Source organism: Pleurodeles waltl, chromosome 8, assembly GCF_031143425.1.
Source record: "Pleurodeles waltl isolate 20211129_DDA chromosome 8, aPleWal1.hap1.20221129, whole genome shotgun sequence".
NCBI lineage: Eukaryota > Metazoa > Chordata > Amphibia > Caudata > Salamandridae > Pleurodeles > Pleurodeles waltl.
This window is the reverse complement of record NC_090447.1, coordinates 817,973,255-817,992,189: the sequence shown is the minus strand read 5'-3', so window position 1 is coordinate 817,992,189 and position 18,935 is coordinate 817,973,255. Positions and strand designations below refer to the sequence as shown.

The 18,935-nt window shown below is 40.8% G+C and overlaps 1 protein-coding gene across 1 annotated transcript in view; it reads left to right on the top strand.

The window, feature by feature from the left end:
* DHRSX (dehydrogenase/reductase X-linked) overlaps positions 1–18,935 on the top strand; it is an 886,103-nt gene that overhangs the window by 771,123 nt on the left and 96,045 nt on the right. The window contains exon 6 of the mRNA XM_069205085.1: positions 10,323–10,530. Coding sequence (XP_069061186.1) covers positions 10,323–10,530 — 208 coding nt within the window. The remainder of the gene's footprint in view (positions 1–10,322; positions 10,531–18,935) is intronic.

Below are 18,935 nucleotides of genomic sequence, written 5' to 3'. Positions count from 1 at the left end.
CCAAAGTTGTCAACGACTGGAAACAGACAGCTAAGAGTGTCTAAGGCAAACGCTAAAAAGTGCATACGACCTGAGAGTTATACACCCTAGGCAATGTATAATAGTATCATAGTAAAACAGAGTACATTATTTGTCATGGTCATATAAGAGTGCAGGTAAATTTACAGAGAAGTGGCACATGGGAATACCTACATAGGGAAGGAGAACATTCAGATTTAGATTATTGATACAATGATACAGTAGAACAGTATGTTACAATTAGGTATCATAAAATCTGGGGAGATCAATTTACGGCCCTCTAAGAATAAATAAAGCGAAGACTGTCCAGGAATAAAACAAGATCCATGTTGCAATTTTTAGTGTGGGTTGGAAGAGGACCTTTAAAACAAGACATTCGCCCATCATACCCCTTCACAGCTATATTCACCTCTCACATGATCCAAAATAGTGGCGCCCCAGACCGGATAAGACAGAATATTAGAAAGTGGAAGTTAAAGGAGGAGGCAAAGAGCGAGAAGGGCCTGCAGAAGTTTCCTGTGGATACAGAAATGAGAAAAGAGAAACTAGTGGAAGGCACACCTGATAGAATCTGGGGAAGCCAAGGATTAAACACGGAATCCTGGGTAGCTAAAATGAAATTGTCAAGACTATTTTCGTGGTTCGTGAACCCAGTTGTCAAACTATTCCCACTAACACGCATTTAAAAGACAACTCTCTCTGATAGGAACTTTCTCTAAGATAAACAAAACAATTCCTTATATGGCCTTACTCTAAAAGACCCCCTTACTGCCTTTAAAATGTCTTACCTTTTAACTGACCAAATGCTGAAAAAAATGCCCAGTGACTTTGCCCCCTTAGGTGATAGTTGGGTGTGTATTTGTTAACAAGATACAAAGTTTTCTTACTCAATAAAAATCACCATTTCTGACTCTGTACTACAGAGAAAGTGATAAAAACTCTGCCATTATGTTTGAGATGGTTTGTTATTGGGAACGAAATGTTTGGTCTCTGATAAATACTTTTAGATTTCTTGCATTTGTGCAACTGCCTTCAAATCTGTTCAGCATTAGTAGGCAGCTTTGAAGCCTGTGGGCCCTTTGTACGGTTGGAGTGTGTCAGTTTCTTTTAGGAGGCCCTTCTGTGTGAATGGCTGTCAGGCGAAGCTCTGTTTCTGCTTTTGCTAACAGATTGCAAGTTGTATTTTTATACAAGCCTATGACACGCATCTGTTGTCTTTATGGTCACCGAGGAGCTGTTTCAGTGAGGGCTGTTTTGACCTCAAGTGCTTACGGAGAAGGAATGAAACTTTAATAGTGGAGAAATAGGCAAACGGTACATTAGACTGTATGATTGACTGTAAGAATAAAAGTCTCGGATGGGAAGCGTCTGTTGAAGATAAAATTGTACAAAAAAGCTGCAAACGGTAAACTGCTTATGAATGCGATATTCCAAGCAGCCTCACGACTTCCTCACTGCTTTCCTAGATAGAGCTTTCGAATCAAGGAGGGTTCCTCGGATTTTTTAAAATTTGAAGATTAGTTTGTATAACAAAAAAATCCATGAACTATACCTTGGAAAAATTAGTTATGCAGACTTCAGGACTATCATATTGAGCAGTGGAAATGCCTTGCGTTTTGGGAAACTTTGTAAGACTCATGGGAGAGCAAATAGTCTATGGACAGGCAAATGACAAAATTTAATTTGTTTAAAAAACGCAGTCTGCTCTTCAGAGATTTTTCGATGAATGCTAAGGAATAATTTGTGGATCAACGGTTATCAACGGGAAGTCTAATTCCAAGGAAGATAGGCCCTGGACTATTCCCATTTTGGCGTGTCATCTCTCAAAGCACTGTCAGTTATTTTACATCTTGTTGGAAATCCTTTATAAACCAATTACCTCTGTCTTTCTGAAAGGTAAGGTGCCACATAAAATGACACCGTTACAAAATTGAAAAAAAAGTTACATTATCTTAACATTTTTCATCACAACCACCTGCCCATACCCGAAATGTAAGCAATGTGTAGTTACTACACACTCAGGTAATGAGGGGGGGGGGGTAATATTTTTGCTGTCAATCTTCCCTTAACCCTCCTAGTTCCGGCATGTGTTCTATTTAATGGAGCTTGCTCTGCAGTCGCCTCCTTGAAAGTCAGAACTATTGGCACCATCAGTGCTTGTCTGTTTATGTCACTGAATGATTTGCACATACGATTTGTTGTCTTTCTACTTGTGCAGCTAAGTAGGTGTGGGTGCATTACATACGATTATGCAGTTACTTATTTATATGTCTCTGAAAATCAATGTGGCTATTGCTCGTTTGTAATTTATGTGTATAGGTGTGGTCTGTCAGACTGAACAGTGTTTGCCCTTTGTTCCATCTCTGTAGGCTGTAGTAATGTAGCCATCAGACATAGTGACTTTCCCAAGGTGATTAAAATGTGCTGTGTGGTTGTCTTTAGACTATGGCTGACATTCTGAGAGTCAGGGTCCGGACATATTATAGGGAGAGTAAAGGACAGATGCACCATAAACATGGGAGCCTGAAACAAAATACAGCACAGAATTTTTTTATGAGTAAATGGTGGGACAGAGTGAGGAAGCTGAAGCAAGGTGTAGTTGAACAGATGGTGTTGGGCACGTCCTGCACGATATTTGGGTTATTTGCTGTGACGCTTTTTTATTTGCTTTTCTTTTAATTTGTTGGCCAGATTTTGAGTTTGCAGTTTGGCAGTCCCCCCCCCCCACATATATATAACATAACACAGTGCATCAGTGCATGTGGGTAGGCTGCATTTCAGTTCTATGTTGCCGCAATTCACACCCACCCAAATGTAGGGGCGGGTTAATCAAGAAGGGGTATATGGGCGCTTTTTAGGTTTGGGATTGTAACTGTGGCACAGTTCCACAACGTGCAGTGCGACCATATACCACCTCTGGATGGGAGCAAAAAAGAACGTATACCACTTCACTCATTCCATAGCGATTGATGTATGAACTTTTTCCCCACAGGAACCCACAGTGGGAAGCCACACGTTGCAACCCAGTGAGATGCACACAATAATTCTCTTCATTTTCTAGTGTACATGGCTTAGACAGATCTCTAGTTTCTCCACGCAAAACTGTCAGTCGGCATGCCTGTTGGTGGGGTAGATTAGAAAGCTGCCAGTCAATCCCCTTGAGCATGATGTTATAATGGTAGATGGAGACTTGTTAGAGGATGCTGTATAAAAGGAACACCAGCTAATGGACTTCATACAGTTAGATTTTTGCACAACTCTTTCTCATACATGTCTAGACCATTTATTTCTGATCCATTAATGGGAAACGCCTTCCAGACCCAGGAGAAAATTGATGCTGCAAAGTTTAAGAAATGGTGTGCTTATCGTCTCTTTCAGAGAAGCTTTTTGCTTCAGTCACATGAGTCAGTACCAGAGAGATTGCACCAAAACCCCGGTAAATCACTATCCAAAAGTGAACTTGATTTTAAGCCACTAAAAACGGATGTTTCTAGGCAAAGGAAATGAACAGGGTCTCAATTTATTGGCATATCATGTATCCATGGACTCCTGTGCATGTAACATGGGTTACCTTAAACAATCCATGTGACCTAACATCTCCTTACGGACCTCACACAATGTCAAATGTGCCTTCTGGTACCTGGAAATAAATTTGTACTTTGTGTTTAGCACCAACTGAGTGTCACAAAGTTTACGCTTGCTACTTGTGATCTACATGTTTCAGTAAGTGGGTCTTCCTTTGACCCCGAACAACCACTGAACTAGATGGCATCCACCAGGGACAAAAAGGTACCCTGATTTTGTTTTAGGGTTCAATTGAGTATTCAAATCACAGTCTACCAAAAAATGTATGTCACAGCATGTTTGTTCAAAGGTCCTGAATTCAAGGCAGCCAGCCTCAAGGTAACAGAACATACCTCAGGGATCTAGACTGATGAAAGTCACAGAGACAATATTAGCAATCAGACTTATTCTTGCCCTCATTGGGTAAGTATTAAAGAGATGCTACTGACTGCCCAAGTTAATTGGCAAACTGTGTTCATCTTGAATTTAGAACAGATTGGAATTGGATGAAGGCTCTTTAATAGACATTTTCAACATGACCAAAACTTCCCAATCAACTGAATGGCCGCTGAGCCACAGACCAGAGTCACTACACTAATGATGAAAGTAGTCTGGAGATAGTATACTGAGTGGGTTGGATCTATGAGCAGCAAGTGGCACAACAGAAACACCTCCCCTGAATGTAATGACTGAAAAAGAGGTTGGGGGAAGCGAAAAGAGAAGCCTCAAATCGCATTAACAGAACTCAGATCAGTCAGAGAAACCCGTCAATAACTATATTAGTTATTAGATACATTAATATTTATTGAGGTGAAGGTAAAGGTAGAAGCCTTGGAATGGAAATTAATAGGATGTGGTAGTTATGGTTGGGCACAGCGAAATTACAAGAATCCCTGAAGGATGCTGCACCTGCCACCCCGATGAGAAAGCACAGCATTCTACGTTTGTATGTATGCACTTTTCAGTGCAGTGCACAAGAGGACACACTGCTCAGCTTAGTAGCAGTGACCAGAAAACAGCTGAATTACTTAACAAAGATATTTGTAATGTATTTGAGATGGAAAACAATGGTTACATTTGAATAACAAAATTGTGAAGAGAGGTAACTAAGCCAATTCACTGAAGACAGAGTGGACAGTAGTCAAGCCAACGAGAAAAGGAAAGATACACAATGCTAGAACACAGACGGTGATACTGACGGTACTGCTGACGGATGGCCTTGTTTACCTTCTCACTGGAGACAGATGAAGAGCTGCAAGACTGGAGCAGAGAATTATATAAACTCCTAAAAAGGATGTGAAGAGGTAGCTGGTAACCTCAGGGATTGAAGCTTGACTAGCAGCCGTGGGTGATCTGTGAAGGTCATAATAAAACATTTAGTAATTTCTTTGAAGCACTAGTTTACAAAATCCTTAACAGTACCACTAACAGTTCACTGTTCACCCATAGGAAGAGCTCATCCGAGGCTAGTTTGACCAAATGGTGGATCGTCACTACAGGGTGTCTACAAATATTGCAGTGAAGCTTTGATGATGTTACATATACATCTTTATCTAGTAGTTAAGGATTACATGGTGTATACTGGATCAGCAGCAGGAGAAAGCGTGCTCTCACTCTAGATAGAGTTCTTTGAGGCAGGCCTCAAGTGTTACTAGCGGGCCCTATTCATTTAATTTCCTTTAGATATGACATTTGAGACAACTTAGCCTAGTCTCTGAACTTGTGGCATTCTTAGTTCCTGCTTAACCAGCTTTCCTGAGGCACCATACTGCAAAATAATCACCTGTATCGTTAATAGCCCTCTTCACATCTGAGCAGCACTACACCAGTGACAAAAATCAAAGTGTGGAAACAGCTAAACTTACACGAACAGATGGATAAAGTGAGCCTTCCTGTTTTAGGGGAAATCACTCAATGCATGGATATATCTATTATACTGTATTGCATTGGTGTTTGTATACCTCTTTATTACCCTTTCAAGTGCCCAAAGCTTTTTGTTGGTGGGGCAAATGTATTTATCTATTGCTTTCTACCTCTGGTGAGGTCGTGAAGTGCTCAGATTTGCATTGGGGTCCCCCAGCGTCATCAAAGTGTGTGGTTGAATTGTGTTGTTTGGTGTAGATGGGATTTGTTTGGTGGGTTACTGTGTTCTGATGATGTGTTGGAAGCATGTATGCTGAATGTTACTTTAGTTTGGAGTGTGTAAGGATAGATGCAGTTGCCTTGTGGATCCCACATACCTAACATGATTGTGGAGGCAAATTAAGAAAAAAAGTGCAATCTAAATAAAGAACATGAAGTCATTACTTTGAAGGACCTAGGCGGTCCTATCTCTGTTGTGTACTGTCTCCCAGAATAAGGCTAGCAACATACCTGGCAAAAAACTTATGACAACTTTTCAAAATAATACAAAGATTGGATGTGAACATTAGATGCAACTATCCCTCAAAAATATCTATTGCTTATACTGAATTGATGTACTAATTACTACTTTTTCTGTTTTGAACAGTTTGTAAAGTCTATGGCAATAAACAATTGCACAAGTGTAAATCATTAACTGGAATACTACATCAATTGATGCGCCTCTGATAGAGCAGGATTTCTCAAATCTCAGTCTCTTGATGAAGTCATCAAACAGAATCCCCCAATGGTTGTATGGGCCTTTTATTGTCTACTTGAAATGTGAAAGAGAAGATAACATCAGCAATGCATTTCATTTACAGTGAAGCCAATGTGACTCCACAAAAATGACCTTAAAGGTTTTATTGCCAAATGAATTCAAAATACAGATTAAATCAATCAGACAAATTGAAGCAATCATACCATAAGAGCATACATATTCAAATGATCATGCACTTTGAATTTATATATTAGAAAGAAAGAATTATGCAATATGGCATTAGATACAGCAAACAGACTATCAGCCAACCAAGTTCCATAAAGGAACTCCCCTGTTCTAAATAAACTATAGAAAAAGGTAAGAGGAAATCTACGAGGAAGGTGTCCACATCAGATGAGATAGATTTAAGGTTTAATAGAATGAAGCTTAACACTCTGGTAGGAGAGATAAGCAGTGTAGAGAAGAGGTCTTCTCTCAGCCAAAGCCAGGATGGGGTCAGGTCTGCCATTCTAAAGGGCACACAATAAAAACATAACAGAAAATTCTAGAAGGCTTCTTCTTATCTCTTTTCCCCTAATGAATCAATCAAAAAGCAGTGTTCTCAGAGAGCAGGTAGGCTCCCTAGTTTTCTCAGCATCCAACAAAGAAGCAAACATCCGGGCGCCCTTGGATGTAACATCAGTCTGGTCTGTCTGGTACAGGATAGTTTCTTCCACCATTTCATTCTCTATATTCTAAGCCAACTTTTAATGAAAAAGGTAAGTCCCCCCTAGTCCAAAAAACTAAACAATAAGTTAATTCTAACTTAACAAGTACATTGATAAAGCATCAGTAGAGGGAAGAAAAACTTGACACTTGCAGAGCATTTTATAAAACATAATATGCACTAAGGCCTAGTTACAGATTTAGAACAGATTCTAAATGAATTCAGTTAACATAAAAGATGATATCAAATGAAATTTAAGGAGAGCATAAGTTTCCTTTCATGCTCCAAATACATTTGTTATAATTCAACTAAATATATTGGTGGCTGTCATTATAAGACTATATAGCAACTTACTACAATTGATTAATGAAATGCATGCAGATTAATATAATTGAACACATGTTGAGTATATACCTTGCATATAAAGGAGTGGGCATTAAATTACTCTGCTCCACCTTTGATTGAGTAGAAAAGTAAAGCAGGAAGCAATATTTCTTCCTTTAGTGGTTGCACAGCTTCTGCTTTTGTAACTAGTTGGAGTTCTGGGTCTATCATTTGTGCTTAAATAGGCAGTGTTACATTGTTCCTGTCACTTGGTTTGTAAACCATGCATGTTAATAAAGAAATGAGCAAAGCAAAACATTTCCACTACACATTAAGGAGTGTAATGAGCCAGATGACTACAAATCGCTCTACAATGTAACTTATACAACCGTATGTCATAGATGGACATGTGCCATGGTTTATTAGTGCTCAATGAAAGACACATGGAGAGAGCACAATGGCCAATGATCAACCTATTGATACTGTTTGACGGGTATTACTTAACACACACACACACACTAGGACACAATCTACATCTCAACCTCTTATGCAGAGATGTTCATGCCTATCGACTAGTTATGTAGAGTTTTCCCTAATCATGCACAGTGCAAGGCACAATATACACTGACTAGATATAGACCAGGTGGACTGACATGGTGCCCTTGGCCTTATATACTTCTTGAAACTCCATTCAGAAATGAACTTAAGCAAGACCTATATACATTTTTAACTGAGTGGGGATAAAGCATGAATAGGGGTGTTTAGTGGGATACTATGAAATTAAAACTGTGGTGTAAGGGTATGTGATAGGGAAAACGGCTGGGGTCATACAAGCACTGATGAGAGAACTGGACCTACAACAAGGAAAGATACAGAAGATGGAGTAAAATCACCACTCTCGCAAAGGATTAGGTGACAGCAAACAGATAGCCATATTAGGGCTGCACTCATATTGATGAAAAGATTAGAGAAATAACATCTGATGCCTTGCAGGCAATGGAGGGTGATACACTTGTGAAAGTATTCATGTGGTTAGTAAAAAAGGAAGAACCATGCACACACATAATATGGTTGACAGACTTATTGGGTAGCATAGTTCACATACAGGAGATAATCAACAGCCTTCTTGCGGAAGTTATGCAAGGTGGGACCTTAATGATGCCTTGACTTGCTGGATGAAATGATGGACTGGGCTGCGCTGAAGACACTCATAGATGACTAAAAGACTCATTTGATCAGCGTATATAGAAAGAAGAGGTATTATTGGCTACATGAGATTTGAGGCAGGATAAGACACTGAGGAGTGGTCTCCCTAGAACTATATTGACATAGTGGTGAATGAATTACTGAAGGTAGTGACGGAAACCAAGGAAAAGGAAACGTATTCAGATAGCATGCAGGAGGCAAAAATTGTAGTGGTTCCTAAACCAAAAAGTGTACCCATTGACTAAAATGTGTACAGGTAGCTCTTATTTTTAAAAATGATATTACAATCTTCAGAAAAGTATTCGCAAATGCATTGAAGCTGGTGATTGTACCTTTAATAAGTCAGATTCCGTATGGATATATACCTTGCAAAAATCCTAGGCCGAACTTATAGAGACTTGCACATATTATGACGGAAAGTTAAAAATAGCTATTGCATACTGGTGTAGTATACAGAAAAAGCCTTTGACACAGTTGACTAGGAGTATCTGTTCAAGATACTGAAAACGTTCAGTTTTGGCCAACATCTCAGATCCGGTGTGAAATCTCTCCATAAAGTGCCAATGGGGAGAGTGCAGACTAATTCAGTGGTGTCAGAGCGATGTGAACTAGGTAGGAGCATAAGGTAGGGATGTCCACTGTTCCCTCTACTGCTGACACTGGCATTTGGACCATTGACATGCCTGTTGTTAGGCAGGCTGGGACGATGTGGGATACAAATTGACAAACTTTTACTTGTACCTAAGCATAATGATAACTGCAAAACTAGTAAAACACGTGGGTGCATTTTCAGGGTGGATCCAGAATTATTGCAACATACCGAAATACAACAAAGGCAAATACATTGTGATTACACAAATTTATGGGGCTACAAAGGATGACTCATCAAACCCGCAGCTAAAGGTGAAAGCTAAATTGGACAGGGGCCGGAGTGAAGAGCTGTCAGAGAAAGTCTTGAGCACTGCCTGTTGAGCGCCATTCGCTTTAAGCTAATGCATTTTAATTTCTTACAAGGCAAAAAAATTCCAAGCAGGACAGAGTCCCTGAATATAACCAAGCTGGTGCAGATATCAGTCACAGGGTATGTGTCTCTATTCACACAGCTGCATTCTGGTAGGTAGTATGTGACCAATAAATGACATTCAATATACTCTTAAATCGTGTCTAGTGGAGCTGAGCACATTTAAAACTAGGAATAAAACGGTGCAGAAGGCAACACAACTGGCTATGGGATTGACAAGATGTATAAGTGGGCACAAAGACACCACCTTGACTCTCTAGCTGATGAATTTAAATGAGTGATCCACTGCAGTAGAGTTAAAACTGGCACAGTCTGAGAAGGATGAAAAGCTGTCAGAAGATCTTAAAGTGTAGATGTCTGTCTCAAAAGATTTCCTATTCCCACAAAATGGAAGACATCCTTGAGCTGAACAAACATACAACTTTTTAACTTTAATGAATACGGAAGCGAAATTGACAAGAGGGGATGTGAGGGTGTATCTGGAAGGAATTTGATCTATGTCTGGTTATAGGAGAAGCTGATGGCGCTTAAGCACTAAGTGGTGGAAATGCTCTCAGTTATCTAACTAAAAGATAACTCTGTCACTGTCATTTCCGTGGACGTCATGAGTTGTGTTTGCTTTACAAGAAGAAATATAAATAGCATATGTAGTATGTAATATTTGTGACTACCACAATAAAATACATTTAAAAAATTACCACAGCGCTCCGGGCACCAATAGCTTATTTGCACTGTCATGCTGCTATATGTTGCTGTTTTTATTTTGTCTCCATTGCTAAGACTATTAATTTCTGATAGATTGTCTGCTCTCTTTTGGCCACACTTTCAGGTTATTCTTTTTTCTTTCTTAAATGTTGAAACAGTTCTTGTTATTCCCCCCACGGAGCCTATGCCATGAGCAAGCTTGCCCTTGTTCTGTTCACCTACCACCTACAACATCATCTCACCGTAGAAGGGAGTTACGTGACTGCTAACGTGGTAGACCCAGGAGTGGTGAACACTGACCTATACCGAAATGTCTTCTGGGCTGGGAGATTGGTCAAGTGGATGACAGCCTGGTTGTTTTTCAAGGTATGTGACTGGTCTTTCAGTAAATCAACAACTCTATGTACATACTGAATGGTGCATGGGTTAATTGGCTTGATCTGTGTGTGTAACGTACACAAATTATACACGTTCGTGGCCAGATAAGTTGTGATAATGATCTTGCCTAGTAGTTAGGGGATAAAGTTACACCACTCTCTGAATAGATGGTATCAACGTAGACTAAGAAAGTGAGATGGTAGAGACTGGGGGTTCAGACTCTCACAGGATCGGAGGGATGATAAGCCATCAGAAGATGTAAAGGCGTGGATGGCAGTCTCAAAACTTTTACTATTCCAACATAATGACAGAACTCTTTGAGCTGAGCAACCATGCAATGTCTTAACTTTGATGAAAAGGGTAACTCAACTGACAAGAGGTATTTATATGTATCGAGCAAGCTTGATCTGTGCATGTAACTTACAAGAGCTTTAAACATTTGTGGTGTGACAGGTTGTAATGATGACCTTGCCTAGTAACTAGGGGATAAAGTTGCACAACACTTTGGATAGATAATATCATCGTAGATTAAGAAAGAGAAATGGTGGGGGCTGTTAGTGACAAATGGAGGGAGAGGGAGATTTGGAGAGTTAGAAAATGCCCAAAAGTGTCTTTGGAGAACTACAACAATTGACATTTTTATGTGTAGATCTATTTTCTAAGCCAGAGGATTGTCTGCTGGTGAATATTTGTGCCCCCATTTTTTTGCTCCCCCACATGTAATGCTGCACCTCGGTTCTTTGTTTTCCCACCAACTGGATAGAGGACGTAGATCTGGAACGTATTCCTGGAAGAGAGTCCTCCTCCACCAATGTTTTGTCCTGTAGGTGTGTAAGACATGCATGTGCAATATACATGTTCGTGAGCAACGTATAGAAGTTCTCTATTATTTGTGGAACTTTTATTCTGTCACATAAATGCTGCTCTAAGCCTAGTTTAGTGAAATTGCAGTGTTCATCATTCTAGACTGAGATCTTGTGCATGAGGGAATCCTTCACTGTAAATCATGAAGCAATGTATTAGCTAAAAGAGAACCTGCAATGGACAAACATCTGTTGCCAAGGGTTAATGGCACCAGTCTAGGGGGCTCCGCCATCAAAGTACCCCTCCGAAACGCACAAAAGTGAGATCAATGCCTCATATGTAAGATATCCTGATTCTAGTGTTCTAAAACTTGTTTTTATCAACTTCAGCCTCTTTATGCAATGATGTGATTTATTTTATTTTTATGTTTTAAGCACTTGTGCTCGTTTTTGGTTCGTTGAGAGTATTTTAAGAGAAAAGGGAACGCGGGAAGAGCAGAAGGCTTAGTGGAATTTGCTTAGTCGAGAGCATACATTTTGGAATTATCCATTGGAATTATCAATCTGATAAAACCTTCTGCAACAAAATAAAGGGGACCACATTTCAAGCCACCCTCTCTCCCCTCGTTAATATATCTGTGTTGTTTTAATTGATGAGGAAAAGTAAATCATTCTTTCACTACTTCTGCAAAACTGATTATGAAAGGAAATGTATTTACAATTGAGGGGTAGTTAATCAGCATCTCGCCTTAATGTGCCCAAGCATAATCAACGTATGCAGAGATACAGCCTATACGCCAAGTAGCGTCTCAGAAGCCCAGGTGCAGCCAAATATGCCCATTGCAGTTTCGTTATTTGTTAGTAATAGCATCAAATGTCCAGAGCATCCTCTCCAAAAATAAACATGCGCGTGTTTCCAGGGCGCCCAGTGCGTCCTCCCTATGAGCAGAAATGGACTCAAATGTAAAGTGCAACTCTCCTCCCACCCGCAGTGCACGGATGTGACCTTAAATACTCAGTGGAGTGTCCCCAGGCCCAAGTAAGGGCCTCTGATACTCTCCGTACTTCCCCTTACGTTATGTATGGCTTTTAATTCCCATTACAACATTTCTTTACACACGTTACATTTATAAGTGGCCTGGAAATGCCTCCAGTGCTGTGCGAATTTCTGTAAGTAGCAAATTTTGGCTGGCAATCACTTTTCAGTGCTAGCTTTATTTTCCTAAATCATTGGTAGTGGAACTGGCTTGATTGAAGCAAGCAAGCTCCCAGAATTAACCGATTAGTTCAATGAAAACACAGAACTGGGAAAGTGCGATTGAGCCAGCGAGAAGTGACATGGCAAGTTTAGTGGAAACATTCAAATAAGTGGCAAATGAAAAAGGCAAAGTAAATGGCCAGATTGTGAGAGTTGATATCGTACCAGACTGACTTTGATGATAGCCCACCTTGCAGCCGACCTCAGGTCCAAGCAATGAATGCTTCAGCACACCCAGCTCTCGACCCGCAATCACCAGAAACCACACCCCAAGGCTCCTTCCCTTGTAGCCTGTGCTTTTCCCATGGACGCCCTCTAATGGTCTATACTCAGCTGCTTCGTGGCCGCACCGGAGGCTGCAGGAACAGACATAACTGCGCACAACATCTGACTGAGGAGCTAAACAATTCACCAAATACATTAGCTATAGGTTTTGGTGGAGCTGCTAGAATATTCAAGTGCTTTATAGGCTGCCACAACACTCGGAAGGAAACCATGGATTTGTTTATATGAAACAATTGATGCTCAAAAGACAACTATATGTTCCTCACGCAAGGAGTGTCTCATACTATCTGTAAAATATTACTCCTAAGTCAATTATAGCCCATCAAACCCTGGGTTCCAAAAATAAAATATCATACCAGCAGATAATATTATAGTATTGTAGCAAAAGATTGGTATTATTTTTTTTTTTCGGTAGGCTGTTGCCATTATATGCCAGAGTATTTCCATTTTATGTAGTTTTTGCTCGAATATTCCAGCCTATGCAAAGACTCTCGGGCGCCAATATTAATATAATGCTTCTACTTTCCAAACTACCTGTGAGGGGTACTGCTCAGTTTAGAAAGGAATGCTGTATATTGTTGTTGGGGCTGATATAGGCGCTGCGCCCATTGACAGCAGCATAGTATCCTTGTTACGGGTCCTGCGTGTTCCGGCACCATTTATACCTTCAGGTGACAGATATTGCCTTAATTGTAGGTTTGCACAACACCCCACACTGCCACAGTGCACAGAATGCCCTTGACATTGCTTGAAGCAATTACAGCGAAACACCCTTGAGTGGCTTACAACCGTATAGACAACACAGGAATATAGAGTTGCAACCACCTAGTATACAAAACATCTCACTGTTATTTAATAGTACACTTTAAAAGCATCTCCATATGTCTAGGAAGAGCTGGGGGAACTACCGTTTCTTTATATCATGAGTTTACGTTTTCAAGATTCTTGCCTGAATTTAAGTAAAGCTGAACTGTGTTTATTGGGCCCAGTTTTCAAAGGTTTTTGAATACGTAAACCTCACCAACATATAAAAATAGGCTATTGTCGTAGTGAAAATACACTTTGATTTTCTTCATTTGTTAGTTGGTTTTGCACCTGTAATAGATATAGTCAAACATAGGTTTCAAGCTAGTAAATCTATGAGTAGTACTGAGGGAGTGTGAGTATTTTAGGATGGGAATGTCTTGTAGGTTTCCCAATACCAACAAGCTTACGTTTGTGGGTATTCACAAACAGCCCCACAACCCCTTTCAATCCCATGAAAGGGTAGTCATTTAATCTTGTCATTGGAAAAGAAATGTCACACATACCCAAAGTTGGTGAGGGTGTACAGGAAGGATTATTTCATGTGAGCAATGTTTTCCCCATCGAGAACACGGAAGTTAGCAAGTGCATTCGCACTGACATTGCCGATTTCCGATGCAAGATTATACAGATATATTTTACATGAAAATTTGAATTGGCAACTGTTTTCCAGTAATAGACTTAGGGACTGATTTAGATTTGGTGTAGGAGCGTGTCAGATTTCTCGTCCAGTGTATTATGATCCATTTATATCCTATGGGGATCGTAATATGGCAGACGGGATATCTGTCACATTTGTGGCGGAATATTCCCTCCACAGAGATCTAAATCAGGCACTTAGAAACCTTTGATTGTTGCAGGATTCCAAGCTTATGACTAATGTATGTGAATCCCTCTAAGTGATTAATTTGAACCCATGTAAAGGCGTAACAATACAGGTGATGATAGGCTAAGAGGAGCAAACCCGGGTGAAATAGTGGAGTAGCAGGGAACAGTCAATGAACGCCTCACAAATTATAATGAGCGAGAGCACTGCATGTGTGCTGTTCCATAGTACATTTTCAGTGTAGCAATATGATTGATTACTCATGGCTTCTCGCTATAATGTCTTACTTCCATCTCTCCTAATGTCTCTTTTATGATTTTCTCTAATTCTCAAGTTTTCAGAAACACTTTCACCTTAGCATATTACCCCATCTCTCACTTCGCCAATGAGCATCTGTCTCATTCAGCATCTCATCTGCACTGCTCTTTTATCTCGTTCTCACTTTTGTCTCACCACCATCTCTCCATCTTTCTTACTCATTTGTGTATTTCCCAAGTTTGCTTCCTCCCCCTGTTCTGTGCTCTTTTGTCTCTCCAAATTTCCCCTTTAATTCCACCTTTGTCTAATGTACCTAATCTTGTTAGAAATGGGGTCTCTAGTCGGCAGTGGTTTGCACCCTGTCAAAGTAGAGACCCTCACTCTAGTCAGGGTAAGGGAGCCACACAGCTAACATAGCCACCCCTCCCCGGTAGCTTGGCATGAGCATTTAGGCTTAGCTCAGAGGCAATGTGTACAGTATTTGTAAACACTCCCACACACGCGCGCGCGCACACACACACACACACAGAGTAACACAGTGAAAACACCACAAAAGTACTCCACACCAGTTTAGAGAAATAGCCAATATTTATCTGAGTCAAACAAGACCAAAATGAAAAAAATACAACATACACAAGTACAAATACACATTTGTAGCCTCTTAGGTGCTGGGCCTCCCCCCCTTCCCCAGTGCTGAGCCCTTTTTAGGCTATTTGGGGTAGTTCGTGCTTAGGCCTTTATAACTTTTTGTCCACATAAGCTATCCATGCCAAATTTGCATCCTTTTTTCCAACATCCTAGGGATTCTAAAGGTATCCAGAGTTTGTGGTTTCCCCTGGAGGAGACCAAGAAATTAGCCAAAATACAGCACAAATTAGTTTTTGTCAAAAAAATGGGAAAAAAGGGCTGCCGAAGAAGGCTTATGGTTTTTTCCCTGAAAATCACATCAACCAAGGGTTTGCAGTGCTAAAATCACCTGCTTCCCAGCTTTCAGGAACAGGCAGGCTTGAATCAGAAACCCATATTTTTCAACACAATTTTGGCATTTTACTGAGACATACCCCATTTTTACTATTTTTTGTGCTTTCATCCTCCTTCCAGTTAGTGACAGAAATGGGCGTGAAACCAATGCTGGATCCCGGAAGCGAAATATTTTTTAAAAATAAACAAAATTCTGAATTCAGCAAGGGGTCATTTGTGTAGATCCTACAAGGTTTTCCTACAGAAAATAACAGCTGAAATAAAAAAAATTGGCATTGAGGTGAAAAAATCTGCCATTTTTCTCCATATTTTACTCTGTAACTTTTACCTGCGATGTCAGATTCTTGAAAGCAATATACCGTTACGTCTGCTGGACTCTTCTGGTTGCAGGGATATATAGGGCTTGTAGGTTCATCAAAAACCCTTGGTACCCAGAGCCAATGAATGAGCTGCACCTTGCAATAGGTTTTCATTCTATACCGGGTATACAGCAATTCATTTGCTGGAATATAAAGAGTGAAAAATAGGTATCAAAAAAACCTTTGTATTTTCAATATGGGCACAAGATAAGGTGTTGAGAAGTAGTGGTTATTTGCACATCTCTGAATTCCGGGGTGCCCATACTAGCATGTGAATTACAGGACAGCGTTTCCCCAAGTCTCCCGATAAAAATGATATCTCAGTTGTGTGGGTACGCCTAGTGCCCGTGACAGGAAATGCCCCAAAACACAACGTTGACACATCACATTTTCCCAAAGAAATCAGAGCTGTTTTTTTACAAAGTGCCTAGCTGTGGATTTTGGCCTTTAGCTCAGCCGCCTCCTAGGGAAACCTACTAAACCTGTGCATGTTTGAAAACTAGACACCTAGGGAAATCCAAGATGGGGTGACTTGTGGGGCTCTCATCAGGTGCTGTTACCCAGAATCCTTTGCAAATCTCAACATTTGGCAAAAAAACACTTTTTCCTCACATTTCGGTGACAGAAACTTCTGGAATCTGAGAGGAGCCAAAAATGTCCTCCTACCCAGCGTTTCCCCAAGTCTCCCGATAAAATGGTGCCTCACTTGTGTTGGTAAGCCTAGTGCCCGCGACAGGAATGGATCACACAAGGGTCAATAGTAGTCCTTGGATGAGGGCTACTGTTAACCCTGGAGTGATCCATTCCTGACGCAGGCAGTAGAAGCAGGCACACAAGTGGGGTTGTGTTTTTATCAGGACAAGTGGAGAAACACTGGGTGGTAAGAATTTTGAGGATCCCTGCACATTCCTGTAGTTTCTGTGATAAAAAAGAAAGGAAAAATTGTGTTTTAATCAACGTTTCACTTTTGCAGGGTATTCTGTGTAAGAAAACTTTGTGAAATCCAAACACGCCACACTTCCTTGGACTGCCTTGGGTGTCTAGTTTTCAGAAATGTCTGGGTTTGGTAGGTTTCCCTATATGGCTGCTGAGCCCAGGACCAAATACTTAGGTGACTGTCTTACAAAACGAGGCTGTTTTCTGGTAGGTAATTTTTATGTCTCCCTAATTCGTTTTGGGTACTTCCCTGTTGTGGTCACTTGCCCACTCACTAAAGTGAGGCAGTTTTTCACTGGAGACTTAGTAGAACGCTGAGTGGTAGAAAATTTGTGGCTGCCTGCAGATCCCTGGACTACTGCTCATTGAAATGCAAGGCAAATGTGTTTTTAAGCACTTTTTGTGATTTCAAGGGGATTCTGGGTGAAGGAAAACTGGTGAGAGCCATGCAAGTCCTGCACCCTTAGACTCCCCTGGTACTAGTTTGTTAAAGTTAACCCACCACTCACACTGGTTGGTTGTAGCACCTCCAGAAATTATGCTTTCAAAGCATCAATACTTATCAAAGTATCTGAATATTAAAACCAAGCCTTCTGAATGTGGACCATAGAGCCGCGTCCAGGCACCAACCTGTTTATGGTCCATTCACACGCCATTCACGCACAACAAACAACCCTTTCATACCACCGGCCACGGGCCCAATCCAACCAATCACTGCACTCACATTAACTTACTGCTGCCAGACAAGGGCTTATCACATTCACATGCCACAGAATGAATAAGTTTGACTACATTTTACAGCCTGTCAAGTAACCGCCTCCTTCTTCCTTAACATTGCCAAATGCATGCATAACAAACCTTTACTAATGACTCCTGTGACAGCCACCTGAGGCTCAGGAAGACATGTTTTTCATGCGCCTTTAACGCACACACTGTGCTAAATCCAACTGCTTCCAGTTTGTGGATGCAAGTTGGGGGTGTCCTAGTATGCCGCACAAAGCGATTCCTCAAACTGAGTGAGCATATCTACCTTTGAAACTAAGGGAGACATGCTGGGGATTTCTAGTGATGTTCCCTAAAGAGAAAGTCATAGGCTATGAAAAAGGGTAGTGTTTGGCACACAGGGGAGTCCATGAGAACGTAGCCTATGTCCCAGCCAGCATTATGTGCTGTGCTGTGACTGTAATGCACTTATACAGCAAACTGAACATCTACTAAGTTCTGATGGAGGATGAACATGAAAAGCAGGTCAAACACTGACCTATACATGTCATTATCCTTCAGTGCTGGGATGGCACCAATAAGTTTCAATCCATAGGTGTGGATGATGTAGATCTGTACTACCTTTACTATCTGTCTTCTACCTGTGCAATATCCCTGTGAAGTCACACCTACCATAAGCTTTCCTTACCCATTCATGTCTCTGTTCTCATCAGAGTCCTGACTAATCATGTATAACTGCCAAGTGAACCTATACTAGTTTGAGGATGCAAGTTGGGGGTGTCCAAGTATGCCTTGGGAGGCCTATTCCTCAAAATGAGCGAGCATATCTACCGCTGAAACTAAGGCAGACATGCTGGTGAAGAAAGGGTAGTCCGTGACAATGTGGCATATGTTCTGTCCAATAGTATATGCAGTAGGAGGAATATAATGCACGTTAATTGAACAGAACACCTACCACGTTCTGACGGTGGATTTAGGTCTCAAGCAGGGCATAAGGAAGTCCATGATGAAGTAGATGAAGTAAAATTCTGTGGCTCCTTTCCTAACGAAGCAGTGGCCCATGGACGTTCGGTATCCATGCACTGCCACTGAAAGGATTACCCAACGGCAGCTCAACCTCAGTCGATTTCCCAGAACTTTGCTTTAGTATGATACAACGT